Source organism: Lepisosteus platostomus, chromosome 14 (genome assembly GCF_059453375.1).
Source record: "Lepisosteus platostomus isolate fLepPlt1 chromosome 14, fLepPlt1.hap1, whole genome shotgun sequence".
Lineage (NCBI taxonomy): Eukaryota > Metazoa > Chordata > Actinopteri > Semionotiformes > Lepisosteidae > Lepisosteus > Lepisosteus platostomus.
This window is the reverse complement of record NC_142624.1, coordinates 1,983,875-2,008,894: the sequence shown is the minus strand read 5'-3', so window position 1 is coordinate 2,008,894 and position 25,020 is coordinate 1,983,875. Positions and strand designations below refer to the sequence as shown.

At 54.6% G+C, this 25,020-nt stretch overlaps 2 protein-coding genes across 5 annotated transcripts; both read left to right on the top strand.

The window, feature by feature from the left end:
* Positions 1-6,980: 6,980 nt before the first annotated feature.
* On the top strand, positions 6,981-13,313 carry josd1 (Josephin domain containing 1). 4 transcript variants are annotated; one of them, XM_088606420.1, is made up of 5 exons: positions 6,981-7,393; positions 9,191-10,477; positions 11,407-11,535; positions 11,705-11,899; positions 12,242-13,313. In XM_088606420.1, exons 2-5 carry the CDS (start codon positions 10,236-10,238, stop codon positions 12,342-12,344), a joined length of 669 nt encoding a protein of 222 aa, XP_088462546.1. In that variant the 5' UTR covers positions 6,981-7,393; positions 9,191-10,235; the 3' UTR covers positions 12,345-13,313. The 4 variants fall into 4 exon arrangements, with proteins under 4 accessions (XP_088462546.1, XP_088462548.1, XP_088462549.1 ...); XM_088606422.1 differs by having other exon boundaries at positions 6,981-7,437; XM_088606423.1 differs by lacking the exon at positions 6,981-7,393 and adding an exon at positions 8,440-8,564.
* Positions 13,314-13,446: 133 nt separating this feature from the next.
* On the top strand, positions 13,447-23,173 carry LOC148648650 (chromobox protein homolog 7-like). Its single transcript, XM_088606419.1, has 6 exons — positions 13,447-14,875; positions 16,918-16,961; positions 17,150-17,215; positions 18,485-18,551; positions 18,920-19,310; positions 19,954-23,173. Exons 1-6 carry the CDS (start codon positions 14,807-14,809, stop codon positions 20,097-20,099), a joined length of 783 nt encoding a protein of 260 aa, XP_088462545.1. The 5' UTR covers positions 13,447-14,806; the 3' UTR covers positions 20,100-23,173.
* The last annotated feature ends 1,847 nt before the right edge of the window (positions 23,174-25,020 follow it).

Genomic DNA, 25,020 nt, shown 5'->3' with positions numbered 1-25,020 from the left:
TTTTTTCAGACCAAGTAGTGGATGGATGTCTGAAATCTGAATGGTCACATCTGTCCTCTGGCATGTTTACATTTGAAGCTGCAAAATTCCAAATGTTTACACTCCTGTTATAAATATTTTTCTAATAACACTCTCAGTTTCTGTGTTTTTTTTTCTAGGTTATTTTCTATGGTCCCTAGACTTGGTCATGTTTTTGTTGGATATCATTACTTCACTTTTGATGTCCAGAGTGAAGACATGACTTTGCTTTGGGGTCTGGGACTGCAGGACACAATAGCTAATAAACTTAAAATAATAACTGATTACTTTAAAAGTAATAAACTTTATTTTATATAGTGCCTTTTAAAATGGTTTCTCAAACCACAATACTGAAAGAACAGAAAATACACAATGAGAGGAGACAGCAGAATTACACAGTCACAATGAAGATCTGGAATACAATAGGAAAGCAAAGGGGCAGCAGACACAGAACCAGTTAAATTAGAAGTGACAAGCCATGCAGATGAGCAAGAGGATTTTGAAGTTGACATGAAACCTGACGGGAAGCCAGTGCGAGGACTCCAGGACAGGAGTAATGTCATCACTTGCACTAGACCCGGTCAGGATTCTGGCTGCCGAATTCTGGACATACTGTGGTTTGTTAATATTTGTGTCCAATCATTGAAATTCTTATTTTTTTAAAATTTATTTTTCATCTTTCACTCAGCCGTTTTAAGAGGGTGCACCCGATCAATCTACCAAGGAAAGCAGTGAGTCAAAGACAGCTGCTCTGGTTTAGCATGAGGCAGACTGTTGAGGAGACCAGTGTGGGAGAAATTCTAACACATGGGTACTGCGGCCCTACACACAGTACAACAAGAGAGCAGCAGGCCAGTTGTCTGGTCAGAGAGGAATGCTGTGCTCAGGCAGAGAAAGCAAATAGAACCTATTTAAATTATTAACAACGTCTTTTCTTTATTGTTGCCTATGTGATGTGTTAGCATTTATAGTAATAACCTGGAGACCCCTCTATAAAGCTGGGCATGTTATCTACTGTGAGTGCAGCACATGTTCAAGTGATAACAGAAGTGCTGCCACCCAGCATTCTGGAGCCTCTGAATGTCAAACCAGTGCAAGTGTTGTAACATAAAATACAATGGTTGTTTCAAGAAATCCAACATCTAGTTAGAACAGAAGTGGGGTAACAAACACTGTTCAGTGTGGTTCACATTATCAAAAGAAAAACGAATGGTCTTTACCGAACATTTGCTTTCTTCCTTCAGATAACATTATTCATTTTGTCTTTTAAAGTGTGCAGATAAATATGCAAACTCCCGAGAAAGAGAGTACTCTTTTGTGTCAGGAGTGAAAAAAAAACCAGTGAGCACAGGAGGGCACAGAAGGGTCAGGGTGCTACAGGACAACAGCTCTTAAATGTACAGCTTTCTCTACGGTATTGAAATCCCCTAACATATGCAGTTTGGTCTTTGGTTACCCCACAGTTGGTCTTTTATCTCATATCTTCTTGAACCTGCATCTTGAGGGCCATCCTTACCTCACCACATCACAGACATCACACACTCTTAATTCAAATGACAAAGCAGATCTTCAGTTGCAGCACTTATTCTTAACAGACAGGTAAGGGCCGTCTTTTTATGATGAATTTTGTTCTCTCCAAAGACGCCCAGCATTTTTATAAATACAGCCCCTTCCTTTGGCTTCAAGGCCCGTTTTCGAAGCCAGTGGTACCAGCTCATTGTTCTTCTGAGTTTATCCTCATCTCTCCCTTCAGATCATCCACCCTCTTTATTCAGACTGTTTCTAATTGCTGTGGCTCCTTTTTTCTTGGGGCACAGCTGGAAACAAAACTTGATCTGTATCCATTCAGAGTACATTGCCATAATCATAAAAAGGAAGATCGTCCTCTCCACTTATCAATTTCAAATTCTGGCAGCTCACTTCCTTCAAGGCATTAAGCCACTCAGCTGGAGGTCATCGGAGGACTACTTCACCTGCATTAAAACCAATACAGGTGCTCCTTCAGCTCTCTAAGTGCCGAAACAAACCACAGTTCAACCATACATCACTGAAAACGTCCCTCAGCTTCTCTAAGATTTCCTTAATTCTGCGGTGGTGGTTTGGGGTCCAGCTTGATTCGTTCTGGCTCTTTTTTAATCCTTAGCCAAGCCGGTGAAGCCAAATGTATTATGAATAAACTGTGATAATGATAATGTTGTTTTATCGGCCAGATACAATTTCTTGCATGAGGAATTTGTCTTTTCGCAGACCCCAGCTTGCTCTCCATGAGACACACAGACAGGGCGAGAGAAGCTGGGGGTCAGAGCACAGGGTCAGCCATTGTACAGCACCCCTGGAGCAGCTGGGGTGAAGGGCCTTGCTCAGGGGCCCAACGGAGTAGGATACCTCTGCCGGCTGCGGGATTTGAACCAGCAACCTTCCAGCCCCAAGCACAGATCCTGAGCCACAGAGCCACTGCTCCGCCCCCAATTAATACAGCTGTTAGCTGTTAATACAGCTACATTTGGGCCCCGACGAGCTCTGTTGGTAGAGCACGAGATTCATAACCTCAGGGTGGTGGGTTCCTGTCCCACACTGGGCGCCAGATCCTCCATGTTGGAGGTTGGGCACAAGGCTAACAGCCCTGTCCCGTAAAAAACTAATGTTACAGTTTTGACTGATCTTACTTGCCAGAGAGCATAATGGGCAAACACCCATCCACCCAAAGCTAAATCCCTGTGCGTTACTCCTAGTGAAATTGTGTGAAATACTTCACATAATTTCTGTCTTTCCCTCACATTCATCTCCTGCATCCCTCCTCCTCCCCATTCTGCCCATGCAGCTGGCCCCAGCGTCATTCCTCTCTCTGCACAGGGGTCTCGTCATTCAGCGGTGTCGAAGCAGCTACTTCGGGAAACAAGTAGGAAAGGTAAAAATACACACAATGAATGTTGTAGCAATACAACAATTAACATCTGGAATATGTTTTATTTCAACCTAGGCCTGACTTGAAATGCAAACCTGATAGACAAGTCTCCTCCCACAGTTGGTGTTAAGAAGACGTGTCGGGAGAGTCAGTGTTCTCAGGGCAGTTCTGATAAGAGAGGATGTGCTACAATGGTACAGTGTTGAGCAGTGTGTATATAAAGCACGTCCCCCGGCAGCACACAGACTCATCAACCATGAAGATCCTTCTCGCTGTGGCTGTGGTGCTCCAGGTGTTAGGGGCCTCGCTCTGTCACGCAGAGGTGGTCGGCTCCTTTCAAACATGTCGGGAGTTCTTCTACAGAGGGAAACCCCCTCAGAACGTCGCCACAGCTGCCCACAAACGCATCTGCCAGCGGTTCAGCAACAAGTACCACTACGCCACGCTCTTCGACCCAGAAAGAAAGATTCCAGTCTACTCCGCATACAGACTCGAGGATGGGCATGGTTTGGACCGCAGGGACTGGTACTATGAGCCTCAGGTGAGGACAACCTGTATTCAGTTAATCAGTGGGCTTTGACATTTACAGGGAGTATCAGTCTGGACTCAGGGAAAAGGAAACAATACAATATATGCTTAAATCATTTATGATTCAAATTGGTTACCTTTAACATCAATTTTAATTCTAATACAAATGTTTTCTTGATTGTTTCTCTTATGTGAGAGCAGGCATGTTTTTCTTTAGTGCTGCATTACCGTTTGGATTTTGTGGTATAAACCACAGATTCCAGGTGTCCCAGTAGGAACAATCCTAGTGATGTGTGATCTGGACCACATGGAGACCAATCCACTGGGCCACAAGGTCCTGTCCACTTCAGAGGTACTGATTTGGACAGTAAAGTATATGTATTTACTGTAAATATATACTGTATATATACAGTATATGTATTTCAAGTAAATGTATTTACTTTGGCGATAGACGTCTGATACACCCCTGTCACAGACTCCTGCTCCACCCCACTGGGTGAGCTTGTTGCAGACCTACTGTACATCATGCATAAACATTCCTCTCCCAATCGTTTCTCACTGCTCATTTACTGTTTCCTATTTGTGCACATTGTCACTACACCATCCCAGCCCCCATGCCCTTAACTCACTGTTTCTCTTCCTGAAAGCCACTGTTCGACTAGCAGTCTGCCTCTGGGACACGCCGCGCTGACAGAGAGCCAGGTGTAGACAGGCCACCCCTGCTCCTCTTCTCACACACCCTCTGGTCTTCTCTGCTCCAGAATGACAGCTTCCTGGGAGACCTTGCAGTCCTGGAGGCCTGTTCCTTTAGAACCCTCCAGAATCCCAGGCTGTCATTATATGCTCATGGACCGAGCCCCTGAGCTCCTAGATCGAAGTTGTTTCCATTCCCAGAGAATACTGCAGCTTCCTCTGCCTGCTGATGTCCTCCACACCACTCACTCTCGCTGGACACAGTCTGCAGCCCCCAGCCTCTCGCCGGACACAGTCTGCGGCCCCCCTCGCTGGACAGTCTGCAGCCCCCGGCCTCTCGCCTGACACAGTCTGCGGCCCCCCTCGCTGGACACTGTCTGCAGCCCCCTCACCAGACACTGTCTGGAGCCCCTGGCCTCTCGCTGGACACCGTCTGCAGTCCCCTCGCTGGACACACGTGGCACCAGGAGATCCAAATGAATCATGAGTAAGAATTCACACAAAGAATCAAAAAGGTAACTAATACATTTTATTCTCTCTCTCTCTCGTATTTCAGGTGGATGACCCCAGCAGTAAAGAAAAGAGTATGGTGGAAGAAAATATAAATATCAAGAGACAGCACCAGTCCAGCTATCAGGACTATAAGGATACTCCCTACACCAAAGGCCACCTCAACCCTGTCAGTCACAACCTGGGGGATGGGCAGACTGCCACCTGCACCTACACCAACGCCGTCCCACAGTTGGCACACTTCAACAATGAGGTGTGGGGTGCCCATGAGCAGGACTTACAAGCAGAACTGCTGCAGCACTGCCCAGATCCCAACATCAGCTATGTCCTCGTGGGAGCTGTTCCATCGGAAGACACCACCATAGGAAATGGAGTCAATGTGCCAAAGCAGATATGGTCAGCCTTCTGCTGCGCCAGGGGAGACAACCATGTAGAAACTGGCTTCCACTCTGGCGCATTCATAGCTCCTAACAGAAACGATAACAATGTAAGAGTAGAAAGAATTACAGTGCAGCAACTGCAGAACAGGCTTGGGGGGAAAATCCAGGTTTTTGCTGACCAGTGTGGCAACTAAGAAGGAAAAATGTTATTGTCAGCCCAGGTCTAGAATTCACGTTTGATTTTTGTCATGTTTAATTCAAAGAGCAAAAGCTACTTCAGTAAGGATCAATGTAAAACAATGACAACAAATAAACTGCTAGCATGGTAAGCACATGCGTTCAGACTCCGTTAATATATTTAGAACTAATGTTGCTGTCCCTCTCCTCTCACACTGCCCCTGAATTCACACACTGACACACCCCTGACTGGACTGGAGACACTGCTGTCCCTCTCCTCTCACACTGCCCCTGAATTCACACACTGACACACTCCTGACTGGACTGGAGACACTGCTGTCCCTCTCCTCTCACACTGCCCCTGAATTCACACACTGACACACTCCTGACTGGACTGGAGACACTGCTGTCCCTCTCCTCTCACACTCCCCCTGAATTCACACACTGACACACTCCTGACTGGACTGGAGACACTGCTGTCCCTCTCCTCTCACACTCCCCCTGAATTCACACACTGACACACTCCTGACTGGACTGGAGACACTGCTGTCCCTCTCCTCACACACTCCCCTGAATTCACACACTGACACACTCCTGACTGGACTGGAGACACTGCTGTCCCTCTCCTCTCACACTGCCCCTGAATTCACACACTGACACACTCCTGACTGGACTGGAGACACTGCTGTCCCTCTCCTCTCACACTGCCCCTGAATTCACACACTGACACACTCCTGACTGGACTGGAGACACTGCTGTCCCTCTCCTCTCACACTCCCCCTGAATTCACACACTGACACACTCCTGACTGGACTGGAGACACTGCTGTCCCTCTCCTCTCACACTGCCCCTGAATTCACACACTGACACACTCCTGACTGGACTGGAGACACTGCTAGAGACACTGCTGTCCCTCTCCTCTCACACTGCCCCTGAATTCACACACTGACACACTCCTGACTGGACTGGAGACACTGCTAGAGACTCTGCTGTCCCTCTCCTCTCACACTCCCCCTGAATTCACACACTGACACACCCCTGACTGGACTGGAGACACTGCTGTCCCTCTCCTCTCAGAAATCTATCTGCTGCCTGACAACACTACTGATTAATTCCAAGCAAATACCAAGAGTTACCACCAGGGAGCAGTCTAATACCATCATCGAGGAGTTACAGTACAGGGATATGTATTGAATCATGTAGGTATAGGTTGGAGTGCGTGATTGCGTCAGAGGGCGAGACGAAAAGGAACAAGCAGGGGAGAATTTCAACTGTTGAGCCTCCTTCAGGTGTCGACAGTCACACCTGTCTGAAGGAGCTTCATCACTCACCACCGAACATAAGGACAAGAAAAGTTGCAAACAAAAGGAGGCTTTTCAGTTTTCGGTTTATGTATAGTTTTTAGTCTCTAATTGATCTGGGGACCTCATCCTCCCTTCTCTTGTCATCCAAGAGCACTCACACAGCTGCCAGCCCGGACAGAATACCCGGCCGTGTTCTCGAACCCGCGCAGCCCAGCTGGCTGGAGTCTTACAGACTTCCTTTACTGACAGCGTCTCACTACTACAGCCTGTTGTCCCTACCTGCTTTAAGATCAGCACCATTATTCCAGCAGCCAAGAAAAATACAAACAAGAATGCAAACAAATGTGATGTCATTCATTATGTCAATGTTATGTCATATTTTATGTCACCTGTTATGTGAGAAAAACACGCAAGTAAGCATTTCTCTGACAATAACTTGAGATGCCTCTGTAACTGTCAATTGCTCTTGTAGAGGCAAACACTAGCTGCTTCTCAATAAGTACTATTATTTCGTACTAGTATAGCTTCCTGGGCAAAAGTATTACCTATCTGACCGAACCAATAACGTTAATTTGGCTAAGGTGGCGTAATAAAACAAGCGCACTACTTCTCGTACGAACTAGTGAAATTGGTGCGCCTCTTTATGTGGGGTTACGGTAACCTCAGAGCTCCAGGGCCGTGTTTTCCGCGCAAGCGCCGTGTGATTCCCCCTCCTCCCCCAGCGGCCCCCGCGAAGCGCAGAACTCCCGTGACGTCACGAACGCGAAAGCAAAAAAAAAACCCCGACGGCGAGCGAGTGACGTTTCACGCAGGTCGCGTTATGGAGACCAGCGAGAAGGCAGACGAAGAAACGAAATAAGAGCCAGGGAGAAACGGGGGTAAGAAAGCGAAGTTGGGAGCTGCTGGTAGGGGGAGGAAAAAGGTTGGTGGCTGACTGCCGGGGAGACGGAGCGGGGCGAGGGGAGGGATTTTGCTCATGTCTGTGCGTTTGGGTGGGGGGAGGTAGGTTTTATTTTGATGTGGCGAGGGCTGCTGTACCCCGCTTGAGCTGGGGGGAGACTGGGGGCTGGTTTTGGGAGCGGCGTTGGGGTGACCAGCGGACCCCCCTCCCCCCGAGAGTGTCCCCGGTCCGGAGAGTGGGGCTCCTCGGCTGAGGCTGAGGCAAGCTCTGTCTCCAGGGCGTGTTGTTTTTTTATTTCTAATTTCCTTGGCAGGGAGTCCCTGCTGTCGGACCCCTGGCTGTTGTGTGTGTGTGTGTGGCCGAACCCGGGTTTGAGAGTCTGTGTGTTACTAGTCCGGGGGTTGGGGCCGACACCGAGGCACCTGATAAGGGCGCCCTGCCTGAAATGCCGCGCAAGGTCCGGGCGGCCAGCAGGTTTTGGAAAATGGACAAGCTATCCTGTTTTGTAGGTGGAAATGTCAGAGGGGCACCCCGGCCGTTTCCCCCTTTAAAACAAAAAAAACAAGAGTATGGTAGAAAGGTTGAGTGGCGGGTGCCCGCACGCCTTGTAATTCTTATTATCATCATCAATAATAAATACAAAAATGGATCGGGATTCTTATATTTGTGTATCGGTCGGGATACTGTCTCCAAGGAATCATTGCGGGTTAAGTACGCCGTCCTACGACCCGAAGACACCCCTGTCCCCTGAGGACCTCCGAGACTCTTTTTTTTTTGGACGTCCCCGAAGCTAATACCTCCGGAGACGCCCAAATAAATTAAAAATAAAAACCCTCTTGTACCTTCGTACCTGGCGTCGAGCGAAGAGGAGGCGGCCGGGCCCGCGAGCGGTTTCCGTTAGCGGTCTCCCCTCTCGCGAGCTGTTCGTTTGAAAAAAAAAATCGAATCGAATCGCCAACGGTCGTCCGCCGGGCCGCCTTCCCGCCTCTCCACCGGTCCAGTCGCACCCCTGCGGGCTGAAGGCGAATTCACCGTCAACCCGCGGCGCTCTCGGAGTTTCTGGTCCGGTGTCGGGGCGCCTGGGTGGGGGGGAAACAGAGGAACAAGACAAGGTTTATTCCCCGCTGACAAGGAACACAACGTTTCGGGTGTGGAGCCTTCTTCGGGCGTCGGGAACACACCTGACCCACGACCCCAGCTTCACAAACTGCGTTATAAAGGACCGACATCGCCAGGAAAAACAAATCCCTTTTCCCAACAGGCTGGAGCCTTGAACCTCAGGCTCAGAAACTTGTATTTCCCCCCAGTATTCTCGGATCTATATCGGTTTCACACTGACCCGGGGTCGTCTCTGACCTGTGGCTTCGAGCGGAGTCCGGGGTTATAAATGACCCAGCCGGCGCGGAGGAGGGTATCTCGTTGGATCGAGCTTTTCCCTCCAACTCGTTTCTATTCCTTCCTAAACCACGGTGAGGCCCGGATTGCTGACCTCGTCCCGTGAGTCTCACTCACAGGACGCGTTTAGATCCCCGTTTCAGGAATATCGTGTTGGCTCTATGGAAGGACTAGGCGAGGTGCAGCTCGCGTAGGACCTGCAGGGGCAGGAGCGCTTCCTCTGCGGGTTGGATTTGATTTTATAACGTCGCAGTCCTGGGGTCTCGTGTAAACACGTATTCCTGGAGAGGGGGCCGCGGCTGGGAACACCTGGGACGGATCACGACGCCGTGAAGCGGGACTCTAATCTGTTTTTTTTTTCGTTGTTGTTCTCACGCAGGCGGACAGTCCAGGCCGGTCGGAAGAAACTGCCCAGGTAGACTGAGGTGATCGGGGGAGGAGGACACGGAGGGGAGACCCGAGGAGAGGACGGGATCCGCGCGGAAGTGGGGGGGTTTCACCCGGAGGGGGCTGGAGATGCTGGGAGAGCGCCGGGGGGCGTGAGAGCTCGCCCGTTCTTCGCGATGGCGCCGCTGATGGCCTCGAAGACGGTGCGCCGCCGAGACGGGGCCTTGCTTTCGCCGGACGTCAGCCCGGTCTCATCCGTTTGAGAGACCCCTCTTCGGCCCCCGGCCAAGGAAACTCCCATCCTCTTTTTTTCCCTCTTTTTCCTTCCGGGAGGAAGCAGCAGCAGCAGCAGCAGCAGCAGCAGCAGCAGCAGCAGGTCGGGCTCCCGGGCCGGATCGGAGGATGGGCAGGACTGCTGAGCTGTGAGCTCTGGGGAGGGACAGGTGGGGGACAGCGGGCACACAGAGGGACGTCGCCGCAGACGTGGGCTTGTCCTCTCCCCTCTCGGCAACGCTTCTGCGCCCGTTTTCTCGTCTTCTATCTGGAGAGCGTCGGAGACGTGAACAAGCAGACATTTAGGAACCCTGGTTTAAAATATATATTATATAGAAAGGAACTGGTTTATTTTGATCAATCTTATCGGAATTCATTTTGGCTGGCTGTTACAGCTCTTTCTTTTTTTTTGTCCGATTTTGTTTTTTCTTTAAACTACATTGTCCCATCCACCGGCCGGGAATCGTACATTTCTCCTTGTCCACAAGGGAATTCGCTGGGAATTCGGAGAGAAGCGGGTGATAAAAAAAGAAGACACGGACTTGATTTAGAAAGACGGGAGCCCTCATCACAGGAGACAAACCGCCCCCCGCACGTGGGCCTATGCGCAGAAACATCTGGACCAGTTAGATGTCTGTGCTTTGCTTCCTGTAAGGCTCTGCCCTCATTTTTGGGGGGCTGTCATTACTGGCCCGCCCCCCCCCCTCGTGGATGGGCTGTGTGGTCGCCGTGCCGGTTGCCTTGGTGCGGGTCGGGCGGGCGTGATGGGCAGCGCTCCGGGCTCGGGGGGGTCGCGGGGGCTGGGCTGCGTGCCCTGGCGGCTCGGGAAGTTGAAGGGGGGGGAGGCGGAGAGCGGCGGTGGCGGCGGCGGCCCCCCCGGCCCCCAGGCGCCCCCCATCTACCACGAGAAGCAGCGGCGCGAGCTGTGCGCCCTGCACGCGCTCAACAACGTCTTCCAGGACGGCTCCGCCTTCAGCCGGGAGGCCCTGCAGGACATCTTCCAGAGGTGAGGAGGGAGGGGGCGTCCGTGGCCGAGCCTGTCCCCCACCCCGGTCTCCATCGCTGTGTCTCAGTGCCCGTCTCTCGCCTCCAGTCTCTGCACTCGTCCCCGAGTCCCTGCCTTTCCATGGCCGGGGAACCGCAGTGCTGCCAAAGAAATCCCAATGATAAAGATTCAGGAAAACAACGTCTGCGATTCCCTGTGACTTTCTTCCTCCAGCTGGCCTGGGAGCGGTGATTCTGACTGGAGTGGGAATTCCGGGGGTTGGACCGGTTATTTTAGAGAAACAAAATATTTTGTCTTGTCTGGGTTGGCATAGCTGCCTCACGTTGGGGTCCCGGGTTCGATTCTGGACCCGGGGTGCTATCTGTGTGGAGTTTGTATGTCCTCCCCGTGTTCGTCTGGGAATTCTGGGGTCGGATCGGTTATTTCAGGGAAAAAATATTTTTGTCTTACGTGGCGCAGTGGTCTGTAATGCTGCCTCTCAGCGCTGGGGCCCTGGGTTCACTTCCTGGGGTGCTGTCGGTGTGGAGTCTGCATGTTCTCCCTCTGGGCGCTTCCCCCCCCCCCCGTTCCCTCCCACAGGACCAAGACGTCCTGGGAAAATTGGCACTGGCGTATCCATGTCTCTGCCCTGAGATGGACTGGCGTCCCGTCCAGGGTGTGCCCTGCCTTGCACCCGGTCTTTGCTGGAATAGGCTCTGGCTCCCCTGTGACTCTCACTTGGATCAAGGGATCTGTCTTTTTTACATCTCTCTGTGCCTCTTGCTGCTGGCAGAGGGAGCACGGGTGTTTATCCGTCTCCAGCTTTCTCTCTCACGCGGACGGCAGGGCACCTTTCAGAAGGAACTAGGCCCAGCTCCCTCCTTGGAAATCTTCGGGTGGCCGGTGTGCGACTCCTTTCCTGTCTCACTCCCGTTCTCTCCCCTCTCCAGGCTCTCTCCCAGCACCCTGGTCACGCCCCACAAGAAGAGCATGCTGGGTAACGGCAACTACGACGTCAACGTGATCATGGCGGCCTTGCAGACGCGGGGGTTCGAGGCGGTGTGGTGGGACAAGAGGAGGTAAAGCTCAAGTCCCCGTTTACGCCCCTCCCCACCCCCCACCCCTCCCGTGCATTTCAAAATCTTGCCTTTCCCATCATCCCTTTGCTCGCTTCTCTCCTGCGCCGCCTCCTCCTTCCTGCTCCGCTCGTGCTAATCGCCCCCCCCCTCCCCCACCGCCGTCTCTCAGGGACGTGGCCACCATCGCCCTGCCCAACGTGACCGGCTTCATCCTGAACGTGCCCTCCAACGTGCGCTGGGGACCCCTCCGGCTGCCCCTCAAGCGCCAGCACTGGATCTGCGTGAGGGAGGTGGGGGGCGTCTACTACAACTTGGACTCCAAGCTGCGCGGCCCCCACCTCATAGGGCCCCCCGACGAGCTCAGGTATGGAGGCGGGTGTGGGTGGGAAGAGAGGATCGGGGGGGGGGGCTGTGGGGATTGACATGGAAACGGGGCGGAGAGGTGTGTCGTTTCTCGAGAGCTGGAGTTTGGGAATGCGCACCTGCGGGTTGCTGAGAGATCTCTTGAGATCGGCCCAGGATACAGGCTCCCCGATACAGGATACAGGGTTGGATTAGCTCGCCCCAGGCGGCCTGACCCTTGGCGTTGAGGAGCAGCAGAGGGCAGGGGTTCGAATGAAGACGCGACGGGAGAAGGGAATGTCGGGAGAGGAGCTGGACGGACCGACGGGCAGCCTGGTAACCCTCCCGCTCCCTGTCCCGGCAGGAAGTTCCTGCGGCACCAGTTGCGCGGGAAGAACTGCGAGCTCCTGTTGGTCGTGCCCGAAGAGGTCGAGGTCCACCAGACGTGGAGGACGGAGGCGTGCTGATTGGACGGGGGCGGCTAGCCAATCGGACGACCCGCAGGGGTGGCGGGGGAGGGCGCTTTCCGCGGTGCCCGCCCTCCCTCCCGCCCTGGCAAGACGACTCTGGCCCGCTGGGCCGGGCACGTGGCCCGGGCGGCCGCCGCGGTGTAGTCCCAGACTTGCCCCTCTTCTCTCGGGTCGGCGTGTTCTCTCCTGGCAGCGTGGAGACTGCAGGACGCGGCCGGCGGTGTAAAGCACTATCAATGCATCTCAGTCGTGTTTTGTTTTGTTTCCCAGTGTGCGTCACGTACGTCTCTGTTGGGTTCGGCCTCTTCCTTTTCCCGTTTTCCGTTGGTGTCATCTTTTCGTTGGGTCTCCTGCGACTCCCGACTCGGAAGCTGCCGTTGTCCTCCTCCTCCCCCTCTGTGCTCCTGCCCACCGTGGCCGGAACGGGGAGTTTGTTAATGGGGATAGACGGATTCGCCTCTCTTGAGTATCCCCTTCCGAGAGGGGACCACCGTGATGTCTCTCTTTCCGTGTTGCCCGGTGGTGTCCGTAGGGACCTCGAAGGGGGGGGGAGTCTTCTTCCGCGTGACGGAAGCTCGGAGGGGGACGCCCCCTGGGAGCGATCCAGGACGGAGGGCTGCTGCTGCCCCAGTCGGGTTCATGTTCGTACGTCGGTGTTCTCCAGCCCCAAGGTGACGAAGGAAGGTGAAAAACAAGTTGTTTTTGTGAGAGATCTGTAGCATCGTACTGCTGCCCCCCCCATCCTCAACGCTGAGCGTTAGAAGCCCAGTGAGCCTGAGTTTCTCCAGCTGTTTGCCAAGACAATCTCCCCCCCCCCCCCCGACCCCTCGCTCTCTCTCGAAACTGTTACCTGCCCTCTCTCTCAGGGGAGGAGGAATGGCTCTGTAAAGTGGGTTCTGTTTTCTAAGATGGGGGTTTTTGAGTTGTTTTGTATTTCCGCATTCAAATAAATCTCCTGTTACTGTACCCAACCTGCCCTGGGCGCTCTGTGCTGTGTGTCCCCGCCTCTGTCGGGCCGGTCTGCGCGCAGGTCCGGCTGGTTCTGTTCGTGTCGGCGTGCAAGTCTGTCAGCTCGTGTGGGGATACGCTCCCACAGGCCGTTAGCTGGGCAGCCATCAGCGCACTGTCCTCCCCCCACGGACGCAAACAACTTCGTAACCGTCTCCCAGCTCAAGAGCTGCTTCCTGGCGCACGAGGCGCCGCGCGGCTGAAATTAAATCTCCTGCTCTACCTCTGCAGCTATTCTTGGGATCGGACTGGGTGGCCGGACTGCGGTTGAACAGACCGCAGTCGCAGCCTGCGAGAAGCTCCTGCTTAGAGGTGCGCCGTAGACCTGGGACAGGCCTTTTTTATTGGGACAGATTTCTGAAAGATCAGGTTCCAGAAAGCACAGGGGAGTAGGGAAGAATATCTAACCAAGGTAGTTTAAGCTTGTCGGCGCAGAAAACGCCTGTTCTAGCGTCGGCGCTCGTGTGATGGGGGGGGGGGGGGGGGGGAGAGAGCGAAGCACTCTGGTCAAGCTCACCGGCCCCTGTCCCTATTTTGAACGCCTGCCTTGTATCCCGCCCCGACTCTGCAGGACTGCCCTGAGCCCTGCCCGAGACGGGCGCTTGTGGTGGACCCAGACGCTGCTGCGGTGTGAACCACTCCTGCAGCGGAGGGGCTATTACTGTGTCTTTTCTGCAGCCTGGTCGCCACCAGCTCGGCTGGGGTGCTCAAGCGTAGGGGCTGTCCCTACGACTTTGGGCTGTACGTGCTGTGAATTTTGTGCAGAGGGTGTTGTAGGCCGGTGACCGGTACAAGGCCCGAGCGTGTCTTCAGTTTATCCTGCACTGCCAGAAAGTTCTGGGGGGTTCCTAAACCCCCGGTCTGTGTTTTGAACCTGTCTGACCTCTGTGGCCGGTGTTTTTGCACGAGTTGCCCTTATCTGCCCCCCCCTCTGCGGCTCAACGGCCGCCCGGTTTCCGTGGGGGTATCGCAGTAACGACTTTCGGTTCGCGATGCGTCTCTGCAACTGCCGGCCGTGCACAACCCCCCCGCCATCTCCGAGCGTGCGCGCCCCCGCGCCCAGCTCTCCAGCCACGGGCGCAGGGGCGCGCGGCGGGGATGGCGGAGGAGGCGGCGGGGGCGCGCGCTCGGGCTGACGGGGGCGCGCGTGCGGTGCAGATGTGTCGCAGATTTGAAAACTCTACAAGGAAAAAAAGAAAGCAATCGGAAAGAGAAACAAAAAACAAAACCAAACAAACAGGCCTGCGGTGCCGGCGAGGGAGGGAAAACCGAGGAGGACAGCGGCGGCACACATCCACACGGCACGCACGTCAACTCGCTGCAATCCGTGCAGGACCAGGACGGAGAGGTCCAGTGACAGCGGGCGCGCTCGCACTCGCTCCCTCCCGGTTGATCGCAACAGTGTTTTTAAAAAGCCCACTTCCCAGCCGGGAGCCCGCGGCGGAGCGGGGATGGAGCTGTCGGCGATAGGCGAGCAAGTTTTCGCCGTGGAGTCGATCATCAAGAAACGGGTCAGAAAGGTGGGTAACCCGGGGTTCGGGGGCGGGGTCGGTTCGGACACACGCGGTTCGGACGCCCGGATCCGGGTCTGCAGCCCAGCCCGGGGGTGCGGGGGGGGCGCACCCGCATCGGTCACTTGTCGGAAAGGTGTGTTTTTTTTAACGGACATTTCTGCGACGCTCGTCAGCCCCCCCCCCCGATCAGAACCTGTTCTGTTCGGGGTTTTTCAAAGGCAAAGCCCGAGCCGGGACTGGTGCCTGCAGAGTGCAGCTCTGTGCCAGAGAGGGGAGTGTGGGTGGGCTTGTGTAAGTCCTGCTCGGGGGGGAGGCGAGGGTCTCCTGGAGTAAGTGCGCACTTGTCTCAGGAAGGCGCACAGCCCAGCGCTGAGAGTTGAGCAGTGTTTACACGGGAGATGACCGCGCAACTAGGCACTGGTCTGCACGGAGCTACGCACTTCTGTGCGCGTAGCTCGACACACTCACTTACGCGATATTTGTGTGACTGTGCGTGTGTGTAGCGTCTCGACTCGCGAGGCTCGTGTACTAAATACGTAGCAGCGTAGCGGCTGCTGCAATCTCCGCGCTTGGCTCACTGTGCGGAGGGGGGCGTGCTCTCGGGCATCAGCACGCATGAAACGGACACATCCTCCGAGCCCGATCTGCGAGCAGCGATACCTCCGGGCTCGATTAGTCGGGGGAGTCGGCGGTGGGCTCGCGGGACGTGGCGCAGCGCTCTCGGCTCCCGCCCCCCCGCCGCCTTCTAGAACACACCGCTCGCGCTCCCTCTCCGTCCCTCTCCCCTCTCGTGCGCCGCGACGTCACAAAAACAAAGGCCGTCACCTCCGCCCCGCCCGCCCCCCGCGGCTGACGTCACGGCTCGGCTGGTCCACACGTTTGTCCACAAGGCAGGAAAAAAAAAAAACAACACTTCGAGAGTCTCCGCTACAACCATTTCGCGAGCCGGTGCAGCCGTGTCACTCAGTGCAGTGTTCATGTGCTGTAGTCTCCAGCAAGTGTGTCTGTATGAACCCCTCTCTCTCTCAGTGCAGTGTTCATGTACTGGAGTGTCCAGTCAGTGTGTCTGTATGAACCCCTCTCTCTCTCAGTGCAGTGTTCATGTACTGGAGTGTCCAGTCAGTGTGTCTGTATGAACCCCTCTCTCTCTCAGTGCAGTGTTCATGTGCTGTAGTCTCCAGCAAGTGTGTCTGTATGAACCCCTCTCTCTCTCAGTGCAGTGTTCATGTACTGGAGTGTCCAGTCAGTGTGTCTGTATGAACCCCTCTCTCTCAGTGCAGTGTTCATGTGCTGTAGTCTCCAGCAAGTGTGTCTGTATTAACCCCTCTCTCTCTCAGTGCAGTGTTCATGTGCTGTAGTCTCCAGCAAGTGTGTCTGTATTAACCCCTCTCTCTCTCAGTGCAGTGTTCATGTGCTGTAGTCTCCAGCAAGTGTGTCTGTATGAACCCCTCTCTCTCTCAGTGCAGTGTTCATGTACTGGAGTGTCCAGTCAGTGTGTCTGTATGAACCCCTCTCTCTCAGTGCAGTGTTCATGTGCTGTAGTCTCCAGCAAGTGTGTCTGTATTAACCCCTCTCTCTCTCAGTGCAGTGTTCATGTACTGGAGTGTCCAGTCAGTGTGTCTGTATGAACCCCTCTCTCTCTCAGTGCAGTGTTCATGTACTGGAGTGTCCAGTCAGTGTGTCTGTATGAACCCCTCTCTCTCAGTGCAGTGTTCATGTACTGGAGTGTCCAGTCAGTCAGTGTGTCTGTATGAACCCCTCTCTCTCTCAGTGCAGTGTTCATGTACTGGAGTGTCCAGTCAGTCAGTGTGTCTGTATGAACCCCTCTCTCTCTCAGTGCAGTGTTCATGTACTGGAGTGTCCAGTCGGTCAGTGTGTCTGTATGAACCCCTCTCTCTCTCAGTGCAGTGTTCATTTACTGGAGTGTCCAGTCAGTGTGTCTGTATGAACCCCTCTCTCTCAGTGCAGTGTTCATGTACTGGAGTGTCCAGTCGGTCAGTGTGTCTGTGCCGCACCACGTCTCTCACACTCTCCTCTGTCTCTCTCAGGGCAATGTGGAGTACTTGCTGAAGTGGAAGGGATGGCCTCCCAAGTGAGTATGTGAATTACATCGTCCTCGTCAGCTGCTCTGGGTCTCAGTCCCTGTGCCAGTGTGTAGAGTAGCCCCCGGGCTCATGAGCATGTCACTTCCTGTTGGCATCAAAATACCACCTGCATCTTCTCACGACCCGCCCAGTTAGACCATGATGGAGCTGGAGCTGGTTGTGTTTTCTCTGGCAGGTACAGCACCTGGGAACCTGAAGATCACATTCTTGACCCCCGTCTGGTTCTGGCTTATGAAGAGAAGTGAGTGCAGCCTGTATTAACACATCAACACTGACTCTACTGTAGACCCAGACTGGGCTGCGTATTAACACATCAACACTGACTCTACTATAGACCCAGACTGGGCTGTCTATTAACACATCAACACTGACTCTACTATAGACCCAGACTGGGCTGTCTATTAACACATCAACACTGACTCTACTATAGACCCAGACTGGGCTGTGTATTAACACATCAACACTGACTCTACTATAGACCCAGACTGGGCTGTCTATTAACACATCAACACTGACTCTACTATAGACCCAGACTGGGCTGTGTATTAACACATCAACACTGACTCTACTGTAGACCCAGACTGGGCTGCGTATTAACACATCAACACTGACTCTGCTGTAGACCCAGACTGGGGTGTGTTAGTGATTTTAACTGGTCCCAGAGCTGAGCTGGGCTGCGTATTAACACATCAACACTGACTCTGCTGTAGACCCAGACTGGGCTGCGTATTAACACATCAACACTGACTCTACTGTAGACCCAGACTGGGCTGCGTATTAACACATCAACACTGACTCTACTGTAGACCCAGACTGGGCTGCGTATTAACACATCAACACTGACTCTACTGTAGACCCAGACTGGGCTGCGTATTAACACATCAACACTGACTCTGCTGTAGACCCAGACTGGGCTGCGTATTAACACATCAACACTGACTCTACTGTAGACCCAGACTGGGCTGCGTATTAACACATCAACACTGACTCTGCTGTAGACCCAGACTGGGCTGTGTATTAACACATCAACACTGACTCTGCTATAGACCCAGACTGGGCTGCGTATTAACACATCAACACTGACTCTACTGTAGACCCAGACTGGGCTGTGTTAGTGATTTTAACTGGTCCCAGAGCTGAGCTGGGCTGCGTATTAACACATCAACACTGACTCTACTGTAGACCCAGACTGGGCTGCGTATTAACACATCAACACTGACTCTGCTGTAGACCCAGACTGGGCTGCGTATTAACACATCAACACTGACTCTACTGTAGACCCAGACTGGGCTGCGTATTAACACATCAACACTGACTCTGCTGTAGACCCAGACTGGGCTGTGTATTAACACATCAACACTGACTCTGCTATAGACCCAGACTGGGCTGTGTATTAACACATCAACACTGACTCTACTGTAGACCCAGACTGGGGTGTGTTAGTGATTTTAACTGGTCCCAGAGCTGATTTCCAGTATTAAACGCACGTTGTTCCCTCTTCCTCCCTCAGGGAACAGAAGGACCGTGCTCTGGGCTATCGGAAGAGAGGACCCAAACCCAAGAGACTCCTCCTGCAGGTAGGAGAACGAGGAATGGGAGTTGGGGATCAGGGCCGGGGCGTCGGAGAGACAGATGAACAGGGAGAGTAATGAAGAGACAGGGAGGCTCACCGGCCCCAATATTAGGACCACCCCCCACTGCACCATATTCTCAGCCATGTCATGAGGGGGTCCCCCCCTTTCTTCCAGTGGGGTTCACCCGGAGAAGAGGAGATCTTGAGGTGTGTGAGTTTGCACAGCAATCAGGACACGCCAGGGCAGGGGGGTGCATGGGGTCCTAATGTTTTGCCCAGAGGTGGTCCGTGCTCGCGATGTAGCGTGTCTCCGTGCCCACCCTTCACTCTGTCTTCCTCAACCCCCCCACCCCCGGTTCCCGATCCCAACAGAGGCTGTACGGGATGGATCTCCGGAGCGCCCACAAGGTCCCGGAGAAGCCGGCCCCCAGACTGCGCCTGTCGCTGTCCCGCTCGCTGGGCGCGGTGGAGGAGAGGGGCGGAGGGGGAGACGAGCCCCCGCCCGCGCTGCAGGCCCCGCCCCCGCGGGAGAGCCGCTCCCCGGCTCTGTTCGGCACGCTGTCCCGCCAGAAGCACAAGAGGGAGGTGTCCCGATTCCTGCGACTGGCGAGCCCCCGCCCCCCCCAGCAACCACAGGACCCCGGGCAGGACTGGGGCGGGGGCGAGGGCGAGGAGGAGGAGGAGGAGGAGGAGGAGGAGGAGGAGGAGGGCAGCGGGGAGAGCGGGGGGGACACGGCCGAGCAGCAGCCCCCGGTTCTGAACGGTGAGGTCACTTCCTGCACCTGTACTGTACACAGGAAACGGGCGCGTCTCAGACCCACTGACGCTCTGGCCCACCGACTGACACACTGGCTGAGCGACTGACACACTGGCTGACGCACTGGCTGAGCGACTGACACGCTGGCCCACCGACTGACACGCTGGCTGAGCGACTGACACACTGGCTGACACACTGATTTATATGACTGACGCACTGGCTGAGCGACTGACACACTGACTGACGCACTGGCTGAGCGACTGACACGCTGGCCCACCGACTGACACGCTGGCTGAGAGATTGACATACTGGCTGACACACTGACTAAGCGACTGACACACTGATTAAGCGACTGACGCACTGGCTGAGCGACTGACACGCTGGCTCACCGACTGACACGCTGGCTGAGAGATTGACATACTGGCTGACACACTGACTAAGTGACTGACACACTGGCTGAGAGATTGACACCCTAGCCCGCCGACTGACACACTGGCTGAGAGATTGACCCACTGACTAAGTGACTGACGCACTGATCGAGCAACTGACGCACTGGCTGAGAGATTGACCCACTGATCGAGCGACTGACCCACTGGCTGACACACCGCCTGTGTGACGAGCTGACTGACTCCCTCTCTGTCTCTCCCAGTGCCGGCCAGCGGGGAGGGCTGGCGTCCTGTGGTCGCCCCAGGGGAGATCACCGTGACTGACGTCACCATCAACTCCATCACCGTCACCTTCCGGGAGGCGCTGGCGGCCAGGGGCTTCTTCCGGGGCTGGGGCCTGGAGTTCTGAAGGAGGACCCAGCCCGCCCCCCCTCGCCCCCCTCCTCTCCGCTCTCTTCCTCTTATTGTCTACCTCTCCTCTCGGGGACCCGGTCTGTTGCCCTGATCTGGGGAGACGGAGGGAGGGGGTGTTGGGGGTTCAGCAGTGCGGGGCCGGCGGGGCCCAGGTGGGGCCCGATTTTACCACGCTGGTGCGTTTCTTGTTTGCGACGCGACAGTGGGCCGCAGCCGAAATACTGGCTTCTCGTAAGCGGGCGAGATTTAGACGGTGGCAGAACTTTCACCAGCCTGGTAAAATCACACCCGTCGGTGCGAGTGGGCGGGGCAAGAACCGAGAGGGGCTGGGCCCGGAGAGGAAGGGGCGGGTCCTGGAACGGAGAGGGGGCGGGGCACATAGAGGAAGGGGCGGGTCCTGGGACAGAGAGGGGGAGGGGCACTGCGGGGGCGTGTTTGGGTGGGGCCAGTGATTGGTTTCCTCAAAGATTCTCTTATTTATTTCAATTAATTTATTTTTTTATTACTTTTTTTAAAACATGAGAAGATGGCTCTCCTTCTGGAGCCCTTTTATAGCGGCTGCTGCTGTTGGGGGAAGTCGACTGGCGGGCAGTCGCTGGGGCGGGGGGGGGGGGGGGGGTACTTTTTCCTGTATCATATTTTCAACGGGCCTCTTGAGCAAGGGGAGATTTTTAAACGTTTTATTACTGACCGCCGATAGGCTCAAAGAGACAGAGATGCACTCACCCAGGGGCCGACTCTGCGCGTGTGGGTGATCGTACTTCTGCCTGACATCCCCGCCGGTCACTTTTCCACCCGCTGTGTTGCTGGCGGCCGCCGGTCACTTTTCCACCCGCTGTGTTGCTGGCGGCGGGAGCTGCAGTCTCGCGAATTATTCAGTCGCAGTGCACAGATTGTTTCGTTTTTTTTTTTCTGTTAACTGGGAAGAGCAGAAGGAGGTGTGTGGCCTGCAAAGCTGGGTGGGGGGGGTGGGGGGGTTGAGGTCTCTGTGGCGTGGCGTGGAGCGCACGGACGTGCGCCGTGGCGCCGATGTGACCCAACCGGGATTTTTTAATTGACGTCATACGCACCAGGAAGCAGAGCTGGAGTCGGTGGGGGAGGGGGGGCACCAGTCTGGGTTTTTAGTAGAGCAGACCCCCCCCGGGTCGTCCTTCCTGTCCAGAAGGCCCGTCCGAATTTCAGAGAATCCAGAAACTTCGACCAGCCGCCATGTCGTCCCTCAGCGGGCTGCTGAAGTACGAACCACTGTCCTCCACATCTACCTGATATTATGGCTGGCTGGTCGTCTCATCCCATTCTTGTTCTTAAAGAAAAAAGAAGAGAAATCTGGGAGCTCCTGTGACCGGGGGTTCGAGCCTGGGTCGGCTTCGGCTCTCTCGGCTCTCGCGACACGGCGCCCCCTCCTGGGCATTTGCAGTGATGGACACAGAACTCATCCTGTGGTTCGGAGGGTGGAGTGTGTGTTTCTCCAGTGTTGTTGCAGTGTTATATGGTACCGATATTGACAGAGGTACAATACCGATAAAGATAGTGGGACTGATGCCACTACTGATTTTGCAGCCTCTTACTGAGGCAGGGACAGATGCAGATACTGGGACAGTCGGAGGGTGACGGTGTCACCTCCAGGGGCAGTGAAGCCGGAGGCAGTGGGGAGGTGGGCACACTAGATCAGCGCCTTTAAGCATCGAGAGGGGGAGGGGTGGAGACAGGAAGGGGCGGAGAGGGGGAGGGGCGGAGACAGGAAGGGGCGGAGAGGGGAGGAGTTGAGAGAAGAGGGGCAGAGAGTGGGAAGGGGTGGGGCTTTCTGGCATAGACAGAAAGGGGCAGAGAGAGGGAGGGGCAGACAGAGAGAGAAAGAGTATGAAAAGCAGATAGCCTTCTTGCAGCTGGACAGGAAAGGCATAGTGTGTTTTCCACACTAATATTCTGAGCCGACTCTCCCTCTGTCCAGGGCAGTTGGAAGAGAAGAGTTACTGTAGCTCTTCTCGTGCAGGGGGAACGTACTTGAGGCGTTTGTGATTTAGCCAGATGCACACCTACCTCCAGGCAGAAGCAGGCATGATCTGGGCATCTGCCTCACCGTGAACCCGCCCATCCACTTCCTGCCTCTGCAGTGTCCCGTCCTGTTTGGCCAGGCCCTGCTGGTGTTTGTAGAGAAGGAGGCTACCGCTTGGCTGAACAGGCAGGGAGGCCAATGGGGAAAAAAATTCAAAAGATCAGGCAAGTCCCTGACCGAACGGGTCAGGATGCGTCCAGTCTGGTCCAGTCCCCAGAGGCAGAGCACGACGCCTCAGGAAGAGTGACATGAGCTCGTTTAAAGCCTAATCGGACTCAATTGGGCCTTCACTGAGCTGATTGGACCCAATGAAGGCCCGGTGGGACTAATCTGTCTCGACCATTATTTGGACCGATTTGAAGCAATTAAGGCTCCACTGGACCGATTATCAGGGCCCAGTTGGAGCGGTGTAATTCTCCCCTCCTCCACCCCCCCGCTGCACAGCTCCAAAGGCCAGCCGGCCCTGCAGGGGGTGCTGCTATGCTCCTGTCGGCCGGGGGGCGAGGAGACTCCCGGGAACACAGAGTCCAGCTGTCCAGCTGCCGGGCCGGTCAGTGGCTCGTCGTGGCTCTGGCGCCAGTCCCAGAGGGGCGTGGGGCAACGCTGGTGCCCAGTCCGGCAGACGGGCGCGCTGGACCGGAGCCCTGCGGGAGGGTGGAGGAGGGTGGAGGAGGGTGGAAGTGAGCGCTGTTGAATGTATACCGAAGTGGCGTTGCAGGTTTATTTATGTCAAAGCTGGTCCCGCTTCTGTGTTTCCAAAATGTATAAAAAGAGGCTAGATTTTTTTTCTGTAAAGAAAAGCAGCCTGGCTCTATTTTTGTAACTATGAAGGACTGAATGTATTTATTTTGCTGAAACCTTTATGTACTTGTGAAGAGGAGGAGGTACAGAGTTTAATTGTAATTGTTATTCTCGCAGTGATGGTGATGACGATGATGAAGACTGAAATTAATGTGCTTGGTCCTTTCCTGCTTTGAACCACCGATGTCATTAAACCCAAAAGCTGCACTTGACCTCCGTCTCTTTGTGGTGGAAAATGAGAGCAGTTCTGCACAGAGAGAGAGAGAGAAGGGAAGGGAAAGCGAATGTGTAAGAAAATGACCTGGTGACAATCTGTACAAAACCAAAGGGGAGGAAACGTTGGAAATTGATACCTGCTGCTTAGCTGCATTATAGTCCTACATGTCAGAAGTGATATAGGAACTAAGGTAGCACTCCTATTGCCTGGTGTACTGACAGACTGGCACAGAGCCCCCAGTTGACTGGTGTACTGACAGACCGGCACAGTGACCCCCAGTTGACTGGTGTACTGACAGACTGGCACAGAGCCCCCAAGTTGACTGGTGTACTAAGACTGGCACAGTGCCCCCAGTGACTGGTACCTGGAAGGGGTGTTGTTGCTGGTCTTGAATGCCTGTGCTGTCAGTGTTGTACTGCAGGAGGTCACGGCGCAGCTCAGCGAAGGTTTCAAACGAGGCTTCGTTTGATAGGAAGAAACAGCCATTTCCAGAGAAGAGAAACACAGAGCACACAGATGTTTACATTCAACTTGTATACTTTAACACAACTCTATCTGCTTTAGAAGGCTTTTGAGCAAGTACGCAGGGCACACTCTTAGGTTCAACACACGGATGCCCATCCACAGTGCTGTTTCCAGCAAAGCGAATCCTTACCGTTAGGCTGCTCTGAAATGTCACAAACTCTCTCCACACAGCAGTTGTGTCTCCCTGCTTACACAGGCAGAAAACCTGACCAGATTTAGACAGGAGTCTTGACGCGCCAATGAAATCCTGCAGATATGAATGCGCTGAGGGGACTGCAGAGCCCTCGCCTCCTCTCATTACAAACCCCAACACCCTGCTCCACGGGAGACAGTGCTCGATGTGTAATGCATAGGACTGGCCACAGGGTGGCAGCATTTCTCCTTAAAACCCACTCGGCTGATAAAGCCCAGGACCCCAGGACGTGCTGCCTTCGCCTGCTGCTCAGCTCTCGGGCAACCAAACCCTTAATCGCACAAATGCCACAGCGTGATTGGAGCTGTTGGGGCCTGCTCGCCGTCAGTCTTGAGCAGCATTGCCCCTGCACAGCAGGGCTGAACCTGTCCAGCTACGCCCTAACAGTCTGGGGCTTGAGGAGCCCCAGTCCAGTTTGTCCTATAACCTAGGGGTCTGTACCCCTGGGCTTGTGGAGGCCCAGTCCAGTTTGTCCTATAACCTAGGGGTCTGTACCCCTGGGCTTGTGGAGCCCCATTCCAGTTTGTCCTATAACCTAGGGGTCTGTACCCCTGGGCCTGGGGAGCCCCAGTCCAGTTTATCCTATAGATCAGGGGGGTTTCTGCTCATGAACTTGGGGAGCCCCAGTCCCAGTCAAATCGGGGGTCTCTACCCCTGCTACTGGGGAGCCCCAGTCCAGGTTTTATCAGCCCACTGTAACTCAGCTGTTATGCAAACATGAGGGAAACCTGATGGAGAGAAAAGATCCAACCAGCAAGTGGTGCTTCAGCAAAGGGAACTCCGGTCCCGGAGGGGTGAAGTGTTTCGTTTGATCGCAGTTCAACTACAGCTCCAGCCCTTCAGGAACGGACTGAAAGGACTCCTATAACACCGGCGGGACTGGGGCGCCCCTGGCCCACGGTTCGAGAGACCTACAGACCCTTTGTGCACTCACCCTGCGATTGGAAGAGGGGCGCATCAGTGGAGAGGTTTGTGCAGACTGATGTCGGGGTCCTCCTCTGAATCGCCACTAGCAGCTCAGCAGCGCCACCCCAGGAGCCCCAGCCCCTGCAAAGTGAAGTGGAGGAGGGGGGGGGGGAGGGAGAGTAATTTGGGACAGGCCTGGGGGTTAAACAGCCGCCCCC

Bases quoted from the DNA above. Each gene is read 5' to 3' on its own strand.
- LOC148648650 (XM_088606419.1), top strand. From the start codon at position 14,807: ATGGAGCTGTCGGCGATAGGCGAGCAAGTTTTCGCCGTGGAGTCGATC. The intron at 17,216-18,484 runs GTGAGTGCAGCC...TTCCTCCCTCAG, and splicing joins GTTCTGGCTTATGAAGAGAA to GGAACAGAAGGACCGTGCTC. The intron at 18,552-18,919 runs GTAGGAGAACGA...CGATCCCAACAG, and splicing joins CCAAGAGACTCCTCCTGCAG to AGGCTGTACGGGATGGATCT.
- josd1 (XM_088606420.1), top strand. From the start codon at position 10,236: ATGGGCAGCGCTCCGGGCTCGGGGGGGTCGCGGGGGCTGGGCTGCGTG. The intron at 10,478-11,406 runs GTGAGGAGGGAG...TCCCCTCTCCAG, and splicing joins CTGCAGGACATCTTCCAGAG to GCTCTCTCCCAGCACCCTGG. The intron at 11,536-11,704 runs GTAAAGCTCAAG...GCCGTCTCTCAG, and splicing joins GTGTGGTGGGACAAGAGGAG to GGACGTGGCCACCATCGCCC.